The following is a 12453-nucleotide window of genomic DNA, read 5'->3' on the forward strand; positions in this document are numbered from 1 at the left end:
TCGGAGATCCGTGCACTCGGCGCTCGGCTTGTTTCATGGGGCTGGGGGAACTCACGAAAAACGAAATCCAAACAGTGTACGAAATAAGAGAGAGAAAGGAATCTCTTTAAATGAAGAAAAAACATAAACATTCGAGCAAATGTTCATACGGAAACATCGCAAGTGTTGCACAATAATTAAATAAACAAATAAATAAATAAATAGAGAGAGTGGGGAATAAAAGTTGCAGAGTAGGGCCATTTGCCCCTTGCCGTGTGTGGATGTGTGAGTGAGAGTGGCGGTGCAGTGCCGGCTCCCTGTGAGTGGGTGAGTGCCCGGTGCCCGGTGCAGTGCCGGCTCCCTGTGAGTGGGTGAGTGCCCGGTGCCCGGTGCAGTGCCGGCTCCCTGTGAGTGGGTGAGTGCCCGGTGCCCGGTGGCGGTGCAGTGCCGGCTCCCTGTGAGTGGGTGAGTGCCCGGTGCCCGGTGCCCGGTGCAGTGCCGGCTCCCTGTGAGTGGGTGAGTGCCCGGTGCCCGGTGGCGGTGCAGTGCCGGCTCCCTGTGAGTGGGTGAGTGCCCGGTGCCCGGTGGCGGTGCAGTGCCGGCTCCCTGTGAGTGAGTGCCCGGTGCCCGGTGCAGTGCCGGCTCCCTGTGAATGCCCGGTGCCCGGTGCAGTGCCGGCTCCCTGTGAGTGAGTGCCCGGTGCCCGGTGCAGTGCCGGCTCCCTGTGAGTGGGTGAGTGCCCGGTGCCCGGTGCCCGGTGCAGTGCCGGCTCCCTGTGAGTGGGTGAGTGCCCGGTGGCGGTGCAGTGCCGGCTCCCTGTGAGTGGGTGAGTGCCCGGTGCCCGGTGCCCGGTGCAGTGCCGGCTCCCTGTGAGTGGGTGAGTGCCCGGTGGCGGTGCAGTGCCGGCTCCCTGTGAGTGGGTGAGTGCCCGGTGCCCGGTGCAGTGCCGGCTCCCTGTGAGTGGGTGAGTGCCCGGTGCCCGGTGCCCGGTGCAGTGCCGGCTCCCTGTGAGTGGGTGAGTGCCCGGTGCCCGGTGCAGTGCCGGCTCCCTGTGAGTGGGTGAGTGCCCGGTGCCCGGTGGCGGTGCAGTGCCGGCTCCCTGTGAGTGGGTGAGTGCCCGGTGCCCGGTGGCGGTGCAGTGCCGGCTCCAGCTCCAGCTCCAGCTCCCTCTCCCTCTCCCTGTGAGTGGCAGTGCGGGTCGATGCTGTCTGCGCTCCACTGCTGCCGCCTCCGGACGCGTCGTCTGCCGCTGCTGCTGTGAGGATTTTCCCGGATCCCGGAGTTGTAAAACATGGCGACCGAGGGGCTACTTTTAACGAACCACGACCACCAGATCCGAGTGGGAGTGTTGACAGGTAACCGGGCCGGCGGCCGACCGACTCCCGCTCCACTCGATGGGGCTTCCCCCCCCCCCCCCTCGTGTGATGCCTTTTTCTTCAATGTCTCTCTGCTCTGTCGCCGGGGCTCAGCGCCGCTCTCCCGGGCCCCGGTACAGGGGCTGATTCCCCGGCCCCGGTACAGGGGCTGATTCCCCGGCCCCGGTACAGGGGCTGATTCCCCGGCCCCGGTACAGGGGCTGATTCTCCGGCCCCGGTACAGGGGCTGATTCCCCGGCCCCGGTACAGCGGCTGATTTCCCGGGCCGGGGCTCAGCGGCTGATTCCCCGGCCCCGGTACAGCGCCGCTCTCCCGGGCCCGGTACAGCGGCTGATTCCCCGGGCCCCGGTACAGCGGCTGATTCCCCGGGCCCCGGTACAGCGGCTGATTCCCCGGCCCCGGTACAGCGGCTGATTCCCCGGCCCCGGTACAGCGCCGCTCTCCCGGGCCCCGGTACAGGGGGTGATTCCCCGGCCCGGGGCTCAGCGCCGCTCTCCCGGCCCCGGTACAGCGGCTGATTCCCCAGCCCCGGTACAGCGCCGCTCTCCCGGGCCCCGGTACAGGGGCTGATTCCCCGGCCCGGGCTCAGCGCCGCTCTCCCGGGCCCCGGTCTGGCGGACTGTGGCGTTTTCTATCCCGGTGTCCGGGAGTGTTGGGGAGGGGAGGGGAGGGGGGGTGAGGCTGGGGTTCTTGAGCCTCTTTCACCGGCGGCAGGTTGGACGGTCCCCTCCGGGGAGAGGAGAGGAGAGCGGAGCCCGGGCCCCACTCCCGGGTTATAGTTCGGGGGTTGAGCTGGGTCGCAGGGCCCCCCGCTCCGAGCTGTCACCCACCCCGGGCCGGCGGGGGGTAACTACCCCCGGGGGGTTTTTCGGCCTGTGGCCGGGAACGGGGTGGGGGGGGGGGGGGGGGACAGATCCCCAGCCCGGGAGCTTGCCAGGGATTCGTGGCCCGGCGGAAGGGTCCGAGGGCAGGGGTCCTGAGGCTCCTCTGGCCGGGGGTTCAGCAGTGAACGGGAGGGAGGTGGGGGCGGGGGGGGGGGGGGTTGAATATTTACCACGGCCGGTAGTGATCGGCGAGGGGGGGGGGGAATGTGAGTGGGTCTGAGAGGAGTGAGTGTGGAGCCCAGTGGAGGGGAGATGTTTGCAGTTTTAATATAAATACACGGTGGTGCTGAATTAAGGCTGGAAACAGGTTGTGTTTATCATGGGGACCTTGGATGGGGAAAGTGGGCCTGACAGTGAAGACACCTGGGCACCGTTGAAGTGTCTGTTTGTGCCTATACCGAGTGCCGGGCTGTCGCCTGGATACAGGGCTCTGTTATCAGTCGGAAATGTAAACGGTGGGAAGGGTAAAGGAGCTGGGGCGGTTGCAGGGATCCCGGGACCCCTCAGCAGCTCCTCGTTCTTTCACATCTGACAGTTGTAGATATTAATCACTTGGCGGTGCGGTTTGAGGCAGAGATATAGATATATATATATATTTTCTTCTTCTTCTTCTTCTTCTTCCAACGTTTATTTATTTTTGTTGCCACTTTATTGCCCAAAGGGGAGAATGGGGACATGTTTTAAAAATAATCAGATGTGCATTTGGATTTCAAGATGCGAGCCATCAATTTCCAATGTGCATTTCAGTGAGGGAGAGAGGGGGGGGGGAGTGAAGATTTATTCGCGGTTGTAACGTTGGACACGAGTGACCCTGCCATTTGCTTTCGCATAAGTATTCTCAGCCAGGGTTTCAACGGTGCAATGTTAACGTTTTAATATATATATATATATATATTAAATTGGGAGATTGCTTGTGGGTGGAATGGGTGGTGCGCTGTTTTGAGCGGTGGTGCTGAAGCAGAGGCAGGACGTGCTCGAGTGAGATTTATGCACAGACCTGGGGGAATTTGGCGATTTGTGATGGATGGAATTGAAATATACGTGTTGATTTTTTTTTTGTTGCGTACAAGTCCCCGTCTTTGTTCAGATATTAACCTCGGAAGCGGGGAGCACGAAAGAAAATAATAAATTATGGATCTATTTTAATAAAATCCACACTGGGAGCTTTGGCATTCCACGCAGGTGGATGCCATCAATGACAGACTGGGGCGGACGAGATGAGAGTAGGGGATGACAGCACCATAAGTCCTCTCGTTTCCTTATTTAGTGGAAAATAAATTGCAGTTACCCGCTGTGTCTGAAGAGGTTTTATATCAATCCTTCTTGACCACAAGTACCTGTTCCAGCAGATATGTGAGAAAGTCAATAAAGTAAATGTTTGCAATTACCCAAAGACCACCGAGAATGGCAAAAATGCGGTTTACTGCTTGGTTCCGCAGCAGATAAAAAAAAAACTTCTGGAAAGTCGTCAGCCCCAACGAGTCAAACGGAGAGGTTATGCGTTTTTATAAATGTATACTGAGCTAGCAACTGGCCAATACGTCCCACTATCTCATGGCATCGAATTAGCTTCCCCGCAATATTAGCAATACAGTAACGTTATACAGGATGACCCATGTCTATAAGAGTGTAAATACAGTGTAAATGTTCACGATCTGTGTGATGGTAAATCGTACCCAACCACTTTCTCAGACCATGCTTCTGAACTAACAATGCAACTTCCTCAGTGTAACTTGAACACAATTTATATTTATATATGATAATTGTTCACTGGTCATTGTTATACAAAGTAAGGATAGCCTGTTAATTATAAATTGTGAGGATAGAAAGTTTCTTCAATTTAAGCTTTTTTCATTTTAAATTTAACCTTCCTGTCTGTGCTGATTTTTAATTGGAAGTATGATTCAGTCATTTTCAAATCCACGCGATGGTTCTTTGTATTGAGCAGGATGCCTTTTCAACCGTCTTATTACCGCACCCCCAAAACGCACACAAGTGAAATTTGTTCTGAATGTTTCTTTTCGTGGGTCATATTAGTTATCCCGAGTTTTATGTATGGAATGAAATTGTTATATAGAGAATAAATCCCACACAATATTCCAGCTGAGAACAGATTGACATTACTCACATCAATTCTGATATCTCGTTTCCATCGCTAGTTGGCACGGCGAGAGTTTTGTGTTTGTCCACAGCCACATGTTATTGTTGAACAGATGGTCGAGGCATTATTTCTTTTCTTTTCCGTGTATGTATTTTTGAAAAGAAGAATTTTTGGCATTTAAGTGTCAGCATTTTTGGTGGTTCAGATGATATTGAAATCTATCCAGCAGTTTATGATGAAACCTTAACCGTGGTGATGATGCAGTTTACTTTTTGATTCTTGTGGGACGGCCTGTAAATGTAGGATCTGCACACTAAACCAGGAGATGGTTGGTGCAGTTGCGTTGCCTCTCTGAATTGGTACATTGGCACAGGGTGGAGGGAGGTTTACTCTGCACTAGCTTGTGCTGTACCTGATTGGTTGTCTACAGGCTAGACATATCCCCACTAATGGGAAAGGAAGGGCATCCAAAGCCAGAGCTCACCGGATGACTAAAGATATAGAGATTAAAATGAAACAGAAAAAGGAGACTTATGATAAATGTTGGGTTCAAAATTCAGTAGAGAACCAAGCTGAATACAAAAAGTGCAGGGGAGAACTGAAAAGGGAAATGACAGGGACAAAGAGAGTGTATGAGAATAAATTAGAGGGGAAAATAAAAGGGAACCCAAAAGTCTTTTATAAACTTATAAATAGTAAAAGGGTAGTCAAAGGAAGGGTGGGACCGATTAGGGACAAAAAAGATCATCTTGTGGAGGCAGAGGACATGGCTGAGGTACTAAATGAGTACTTTGCATCTGACGTCACTAAAGAAGAGGATGCTGCCAATGCAACAGTAAAGGAGGAGGTAGTAGAGAAATTGGATAGGATAAAAATAGATAAAGAATTGGTACTAAAAATGTTGGCAGCGCTCAAAGTAGAAAAATCATCCAGTCCAGATGGGATGCATCCTAGGTTACTGAGAGAAGTAAAGGTGGAAATTGCAGAGGCTCTGGCCACAATCTTCCAATCCTCCTTAGATATGGGAATGGTGCCAGAGGACTGGAGGATTGCAAATGTTACACCCCTGATCAAAAAAAGGGAGAGGGATAAACCCGGAAACTACAGGCCAGTCAGTTTAACGTCAGTGGTGGGGAAACGTTAAGAGACATTAATCTGGGACAAAATTAATTGGCCCTTAGAAAAGGCAAATTGTTTTTGACTAACTCGATTGAGTTCTGTAATAAAATAATGGAGTGGATTGATGAGGATAGTGCGGTTGATGTTGTGCATATGGACTTTCAAAAGGCATTTGATAAAGTACCACATAATAGACTTGATGGCAAAATTGAAGCCCATGGGATTAAAGGGGCAGTTGCTGTGTGGATACAAAATTGGCTAAAGGGCAGAAAGCAGAGAGTAGTGGTGAACAGTTGTTTTTCAGACTATAGGGACGTGTGCAGTGGTGTCCCCCAGAGGTCGGTGTTGGGACCACTGCTTTTTTTGATATATATCAATGACCTGGACTTGGGTATACAGGGCACAATTTCAAAGTTTGCAGATGACATGAAACTTGGAAATGTAGTAAACAGTGAGGAGGCTAGCAACAGACTTCAGAGGACATAGACAGGCTGGTGAAATGGGCAGACACATGGCAGATGAAATTTAATGCAGAGAAGTGTGAAGTGATTCATTTTGGTAGGAAAAATGAGGAGAAACAATACAAACTAAATGGTACAATTTTAAAGGGGGTGCAGGAACAGAGACCTGGGGGTGTATGTATACAAATCTTTGAAGGTGGCAGGACAAATTGAGAAGGCTCTTAAAAAAGCATACAGGATCCTTGGCTTTATAAATAGAGGCATAGAGTATATGAACATAGGAGTAGGCCATTCAGCCCCTCGTGCCTGCTCCGCCATTTGATAAGATCATGGCTGATCTGTGATCTAACTCCATATATCTGCCTTTGGCCCATATCCCTTAATACCTTTGGTTGCCAAAAAGCTATCTATGTTCGATTTAAATTTAGCAATTGAGCTAGCATCAACTGCTGTTTGTGGAAGAGAGTTCCAAACTTCTACCACCCTTTGTGTGTAGAAATGTTTTCTAATCTCACTCCTGAAAGGTCTGGCTCTAATTTTTCGACTGTGCCCCCTACTCCTAGAATCCCCAACCAGCGGAAATAGTTTCTCTCTATCCACCCTATCTGTTCCCCTTAATATCTTATAAACTTCAATCAGATCACCCCTTAACCTTCTAAACTCCAGAGAATACAATAGTATAAAAGCAAGGAAGTTATGCTAAACCTTTTTAAAACACTGGTCAGGCCGCAGCTGGAGTATTGTGTCCAATTCTGAGCACCATACTTTAGGAAGGATATCAAGGCCTTAGAGAGGGTGCAAAGGAGATTTATTGGAATGGTACCAGGGATGAAAATCTTCAGTTACATGGTGACACTAGAGAATCTCGGGTTGTTCTCCTTCGAGCAGAGACGGTTAAGGGGAGATTTGATAGAGGTGTTCAAAATCATGAAAGGTTTTGATATAGTAACTAAGGAGAAACTGTTTCCAGTGGCAGAAGGGTCAGTAACCAGAGGACACAGATTTAAGGTAATTGGTAAAAGAACCAGATGCAACATGAGGAAAATGTTTTTTACGCAGTGAGTTATGATGATTTGGAATGCCCTGCCTGAAAGGGTGGTGGAAGCAGATTCAATAGTAAATTTCAAAAGGGAATTGGATAAATACTTGAAATGGAAACATTTACAGGGCTATGGGGAAAGAGCAGAGGAGTGGGACTAATTGGACAGCTCTTTCAAAGAGCTGGCACAGGCACGATGGGTCGAATAGCCTCCTTTTGTCCTGCATCATTCAATGAATTGGCCAATGTGGAAGGAATGTTTTGATTTCTCTGCAATGACATCCTTCAGCTTGAGTGAACACAGAAAGTCACCTTGAAACAACAGATGACCCCTGAAACCTAAGCCCTGGAATTCCCTCCCTTAACCTCTCCACCTCTCTACCTCTCTCTCCCCCTTTAAGACACTCCTTAAAACTTAGCTCTTTGACCAAGTTTTTTGTCATTTGTCCTAATATCCCATTATATGGCTCCGTGTCAATTTTTGTCTGATAATGCTGCCGTGAAGCACCTTAGGATGTTTTGCTATGTTAAAGGCGCTATATAAATACAAGTTATTGTTGTTGTTGAGTAAGCTGTAGGTCTGCCTTACATACAAAATAACCATGATCAAAGGCACTATAACATAAATATAAAAATTCATTAGAAAAGGGAATAGTGCCAGAGGACTGGCAGACAGCTAATATTATTCCAATATTTAAAAAGGGAGATAGAACAAGTCCAAAGACCCATAGACCAGTTAGCTTAATGTTGTTGGTAGGAAAGATAAAGGTGTAATAGAAAGACATCTAGAGAATGAAAATATAATAAAGAATAGTCAGCACGGATTTCAGAAGGGACAGTCAAGCTTGACCAACCTTACTCCTTCAAAGAATTCAATAACAGAAAGAGTAGACAGGGTAATGCAGTAGATGTAATGTATTTGGATTTTCAAAAGGCCTCCGATTAGGTACTGCATTGTAGACTCATGGCTAAGGTAAGAGCATATGGAGTCAGGGGACAGGTAGCAGAATGGATAACAAGCTGGCTACAAAACAGAAAACAGAGAGTAGTGGTTAAGGGTAGCTACCCAGACTGGCAAAAGATGGGAAGTGGTGTTCCACTGGAATGGGTGCTGGGACCACTGTTGTTCACAATTTACATCAACGATTTGGATTTGGGAATCGGAAGCACAATTTCAAAATTTACTGATGACACCAAATTGGGGGTGTAGTTAATACAAAGGAAGAATGCGTCAAAATGCAAGAGGACATTAATAAACTTGCAGAATGGGCATGTAATTAGCAAATGAATATCAATATAGATAAGTGTGAGGTGGTGCATTTTGGTAGAAAGAATAAGGAGGCCACATACAGCTTGGATAATAAGAGTCTAAATGGGATAGAGATCGTAAAATTGCATGTCACTCTGCTTTTTAAGAAAGGAGAGAGAGGGAAACCAGGGAATTATAGACCAGTTAGCCTAATATCTGTTGTGGGGAAAATGCTGGAGTCTATAATTAAGGATAGGGTGACTGAACACCTCGAGAATTTTCAGTTAATCAGAGAGAGCCAGCATGGATTTGTGAAAGGTAGGTCATGCCTGACAAACCTGATTGAATTTTTTGAAGAGGTGACTAAAGTAGCGGACAGGGGAATGTCAATGGATGTTATTTATATGGACTTCCAGAAGGCATTTGATAAGGTCCCACATAAGAGACTGTTAGCTAAGATAGAAGCCCATGGAATCGAGGGAAAAGTACGGACTTGGTTAGGAAGTTGGCTGAGCGAAACGCGACAGAGAGTAGGGATAATGGGTAGATACTCACATTGGCAGGATGTGACCAGTGGAGTCCCGCAGGGATCTGTCTTGGGGCCTCAATTATTCATAATATTTATTAACGACTTAGATGAAGGCATAGAAAGTCTCATATCTAAGTTTGCCGATGACACAAAGATTGGTGGCATTGTAAGCAGTGTAGATGAAAACATAAAATTACAAAGGGATATTGATAGATTAGGTGAATGGGCAAAACTGTGGCAAATGGAATTCAATGTAGGCAAATGTGAGGTCATCCACTTTGGATCAAAAAAGGATAGAACAGGGTACTTTCTAAATGGTAAAAAGTTAAAAACAGTGGATGTCCAAAGGGACCAAGGGGTTCAGGTACATAGATCATTGAAGTGTCATGAACAGGTGCAGAAAATAATCAATAAGACTAATGGAATGCTGGCCTTTATATTTGGAGGACTAGAGTACAAGGGGGCAGAAGTTATGCTGCAGCTATACAAAACCCTGGTTAGACTGCACCTGGAGTAGTGTGAGCAGTTCTGGGCACCGCACCTTCGGAAGGATATATTGGCTTTGGAGGGAGTGCAGCGTAGGTTTACTAGAATGATACCCGGACTTCAAGGATTAAATTACGAGGAGAGATTACACAAATTGGGGTTGTATTCTCTAGAGTTTCGAAGGTTAAGGGGTGATCTGATCAAAGTTTATAAGATATTAAGGGGAACAGATAGGGTGGATAGAGAGAAACAATTTCCAATGGTTGGGGATTCTAGGAGTAGGGGGCACAGTCGAAAAATTAGAGCCAGACCTTTCAGGAGCGAGATTAGAAAACATTTCTACACACAAAGTGTGGTAGAAGTTTGAAACTCTCTTCCGCAAACGGCAATTGATACTAGCTCAATTGTTAAATTTAAATCTGAGATAGATAGCTTTTTGGCAACCAAAGGTATTAAGGGATATGGGCCAAAGGCAGATGTATGGAGTTCGATCACAGATCAGCCATGATCTTATCAAATGGTGGAGCAGGCTCGAGGGGCTGAATGGCCTTCTCCTGTTCCTATATTCCTAGGAGCAAAGGGATCCAGGGTACAGATACACAAATCACTGAAAGTAGCGATGCAGGTTAATAAGGCCATAAAAAGGCAAACCAAGCACTGGGGTTCATTTCTAGAGGGATAGAATTGAAAAGCAGAGAAGTTATGTTAAACTTGTATCGAACCTTGGTTAGACCACACTTGGAGTACTGTGCACAGGTCTGGTCTCCATATTATCGAAAGAATATCGAGGTTTTGGAGAGAGTGCAAAAAAGATTCACAAGGATGATACCAGAACTGAGAGGATATCTTTATCTGGAAAGGTTGAACAGGCTGGGGCTCTTTTCTCTAGCAAAAGAGAAAGCTGAGGGGTGACCTGATAGAGGTCTTTATGATAATGATAGGGTTTAATAGAACAGACATATAGAAAGTGTTTCCACTATAAAATAGTCACTAATAAATCCAAAGAGTGGTGAGAATGTGGAACACACTACCACAAGGAGTACTTGAAGCAAATAGCATAGATGCTTTTAAGGGGAAGCTAGATAAACATATGAGGGAGGGAGGAAGGAATAGAAGCGAATCCTGATCGGGTTAGATGAGTAGGGAGGGCGGAGGCTGATGTGGAGCATAAACTCCGGTATAGCCCATTTTGGCAAATGGCCTGTTTCTGTGCTGTAGTTTCGACTTGACTCCATGTAACGATCATGTTTATTCAGCTCCTTCAGTTTACTGGAAATGTTTGAAATCTGTTTTTTATAAATGAGATAAGCTCTGATCGTAAGCTGCTCTTCACGTCATCACCGAAGAGCTGAATGCTTTTCAAGTTATGAAATGACAAATCTATTGTTTACATATAAATTATAAGATGGCGTATCTGAAACGGACCTTTCGTTTTGTGAGCAATAGCAACTATGTAACTGACGAATGACACGTGGGACTGAGTGCTGGAGCTTTTCTTCGTGAATGACAAAATGTAAAGCAACTTCATGAAGCAAATATGCATGGTTAAAGTTAGACACAAATTGACATAGTTTGGGTAGAGTTTATATTTTGTTTTGCGATATCCTGGAAAGCTCAGGAGGAGGATTTGTGGTTGAGGTGCTCGTGACCTATAATTTTCTCACTGAAGAGGATACAAGTAAAGGAATGCAGCTTTGAGCTTGTTATTAGGTGACCTTGAAGAATTATGTTTGGTTCTATATTGGTCAAGCAGCAATTGTATAATCTTGTAGGCCGTTTGTTTTTATTGGGGGGTGGGGGTCAGCTTAATACTGATGATTTGTTTCTATTTTTGTGCTGCCGACACTCTGAAATGCTTAAGGGAGTTGCTGTGGTTACAGCTGACGCTTCCTGATAGTGGGAGTGAGCACACCACTGTTATAAGTTGTTGGTGCCTTGCATAGAAGTATTTATAGTTAACCTGTTATTTCATTTTATATGCTGCTTGTGTGAGGTCACCTGCATATGTTAACCGCTGTTGTATTTTTAATGACAAAACAACTATGTATGCTGATCATCTGTTAATTTTTTTGTCATAGGTCAAGTCTTTTTTTCTCCTTTCTAGTTCGGTATTGGCGATTCACCAACCATGTTGCATAAATCATTTCGCCAATATCTGCAACCACACTGTCAAACCGTGGTGTACACCCGCCCACACTCCTGTACTCCAGGGCGATTAGCCCAATTCACACCCAGTGTTCTAAAGCCCAACATGAGGAATGCATGTGCAGCAGGTCCAGGTCATATATTGAAGGCTTTGCCCATTCCCCCTTTACACCCCTCCTCTGTTGCTGGTTCTTGCACGGCCCTGCCTCTGACCACTCTCTGCTCTCCAGTCCATTCCCTCCCATGGCATCGTTGCTCTGTTTCAGGCTCCCACAGTTCCGGTCTCGTTGCGCAATATCGTAGGAGGAAAAGGCAGATGTTGCAGATCACTGAACAAGGATGGAGTCAGCAGTGATCCTTAGAGTAACAGGACAAACAGCTGCAGCACAGATAAACACACAGAGAAAAGGGGACAGCATCGGACATAGGAGGACGGTACCAGAGAGAAAAACAGACGAGGTCACAGATTAGCAAGGAGAAAAAAAAAAGGAGCAAACACGAAGGAAACAGAGAAAGGAGGAGTGTAATAAACAGAGGAAAGGAAGGTGTAACGTGTATGGGGACCACAGAGCAGCTTTTTCCAGGAGATCCCCGACCCCTTGGACCAGCTATCTATTCATACCCGCTGGTTCGGGGGAGGGCACACTGCAACCGTGGTGAAGTTCCCCCGACTCTCAAACGTTCACTGTCCAGAAAGGACAAGATGTGGAGATGCCGGTGATGGACTGGGGTTGACAATTGTAAACAATTTTACAACACCAAGTTATAGTCCAGCAATTTTATTTTAAATTCACAAGCTTTCGGAGGCTACCTCCTTCCTCAGGTGAACGATGTGGAAAGCGTTACATTAGCAGAGCTCCAGGTCCAGTCTGACCGAAGGATGCACTCCACTGCTCCCAGTTCCACGTCTGTCCAAAGGAGCAAAGAGACCAACTGCAAGCATTGTGAACAAAACAATGTGAACTCACTACTCTTTCTCTTCCCCCTCAAATGTGTGTGATCACACACACACACACAACAGCGTGTTTCACGGCCCCATGTTACCCCTGAGCAATGTCCAGGGAGATCTAATTACCTTTATCATA

General features: G+C 47.1%; 1 protein-coding gene across 2 annotated transcripts in view; it reads left to right on the top strand.

Annotated features, from left to right (window-relative positions):
- The first annotated feature begins 1097 nt into the window (after nucleotides 1-1097).
- Nucleotides 1098-12453, top strand: part of LOC137326344 (gephyrin) — a 491797-nt gene continuing 480441 nt past the window's right edge. Inside the window, exon 1 of one of the 2 annotated variants that reach the window (XM_067991340.1) lies at nucleotides 1098-1334. In XM_067991340.1, coding sequence (XP_067847441.1) covers nucleotides 1271-1334 — 64 coding nt within the window. In that variant the 5' untranslated portion in view covers nucleotides 1098-1270. The remainder of the gene's footprint in view (nucleotides 1335-12453) is intronic. The other variant, XM_067991341.1, reaches the window with a different exon arrangement.

The sequence above is a fragment of the Heptranchias perlo genome, chromosome 10, assembly GCF_035084215.1.
Source record: "Heptranchias perlo isolate sHepPer1 chromosome 10, sHepPer1.hap1, whole genome shotgun sequence".
NCBI classification, from domain to species: Eukaryota; Metazoa; Chordata; class Chondrichthyes; order Hexanchiformes; family Hexanchidae; genus Heptranchias; species Heptranchias perlo.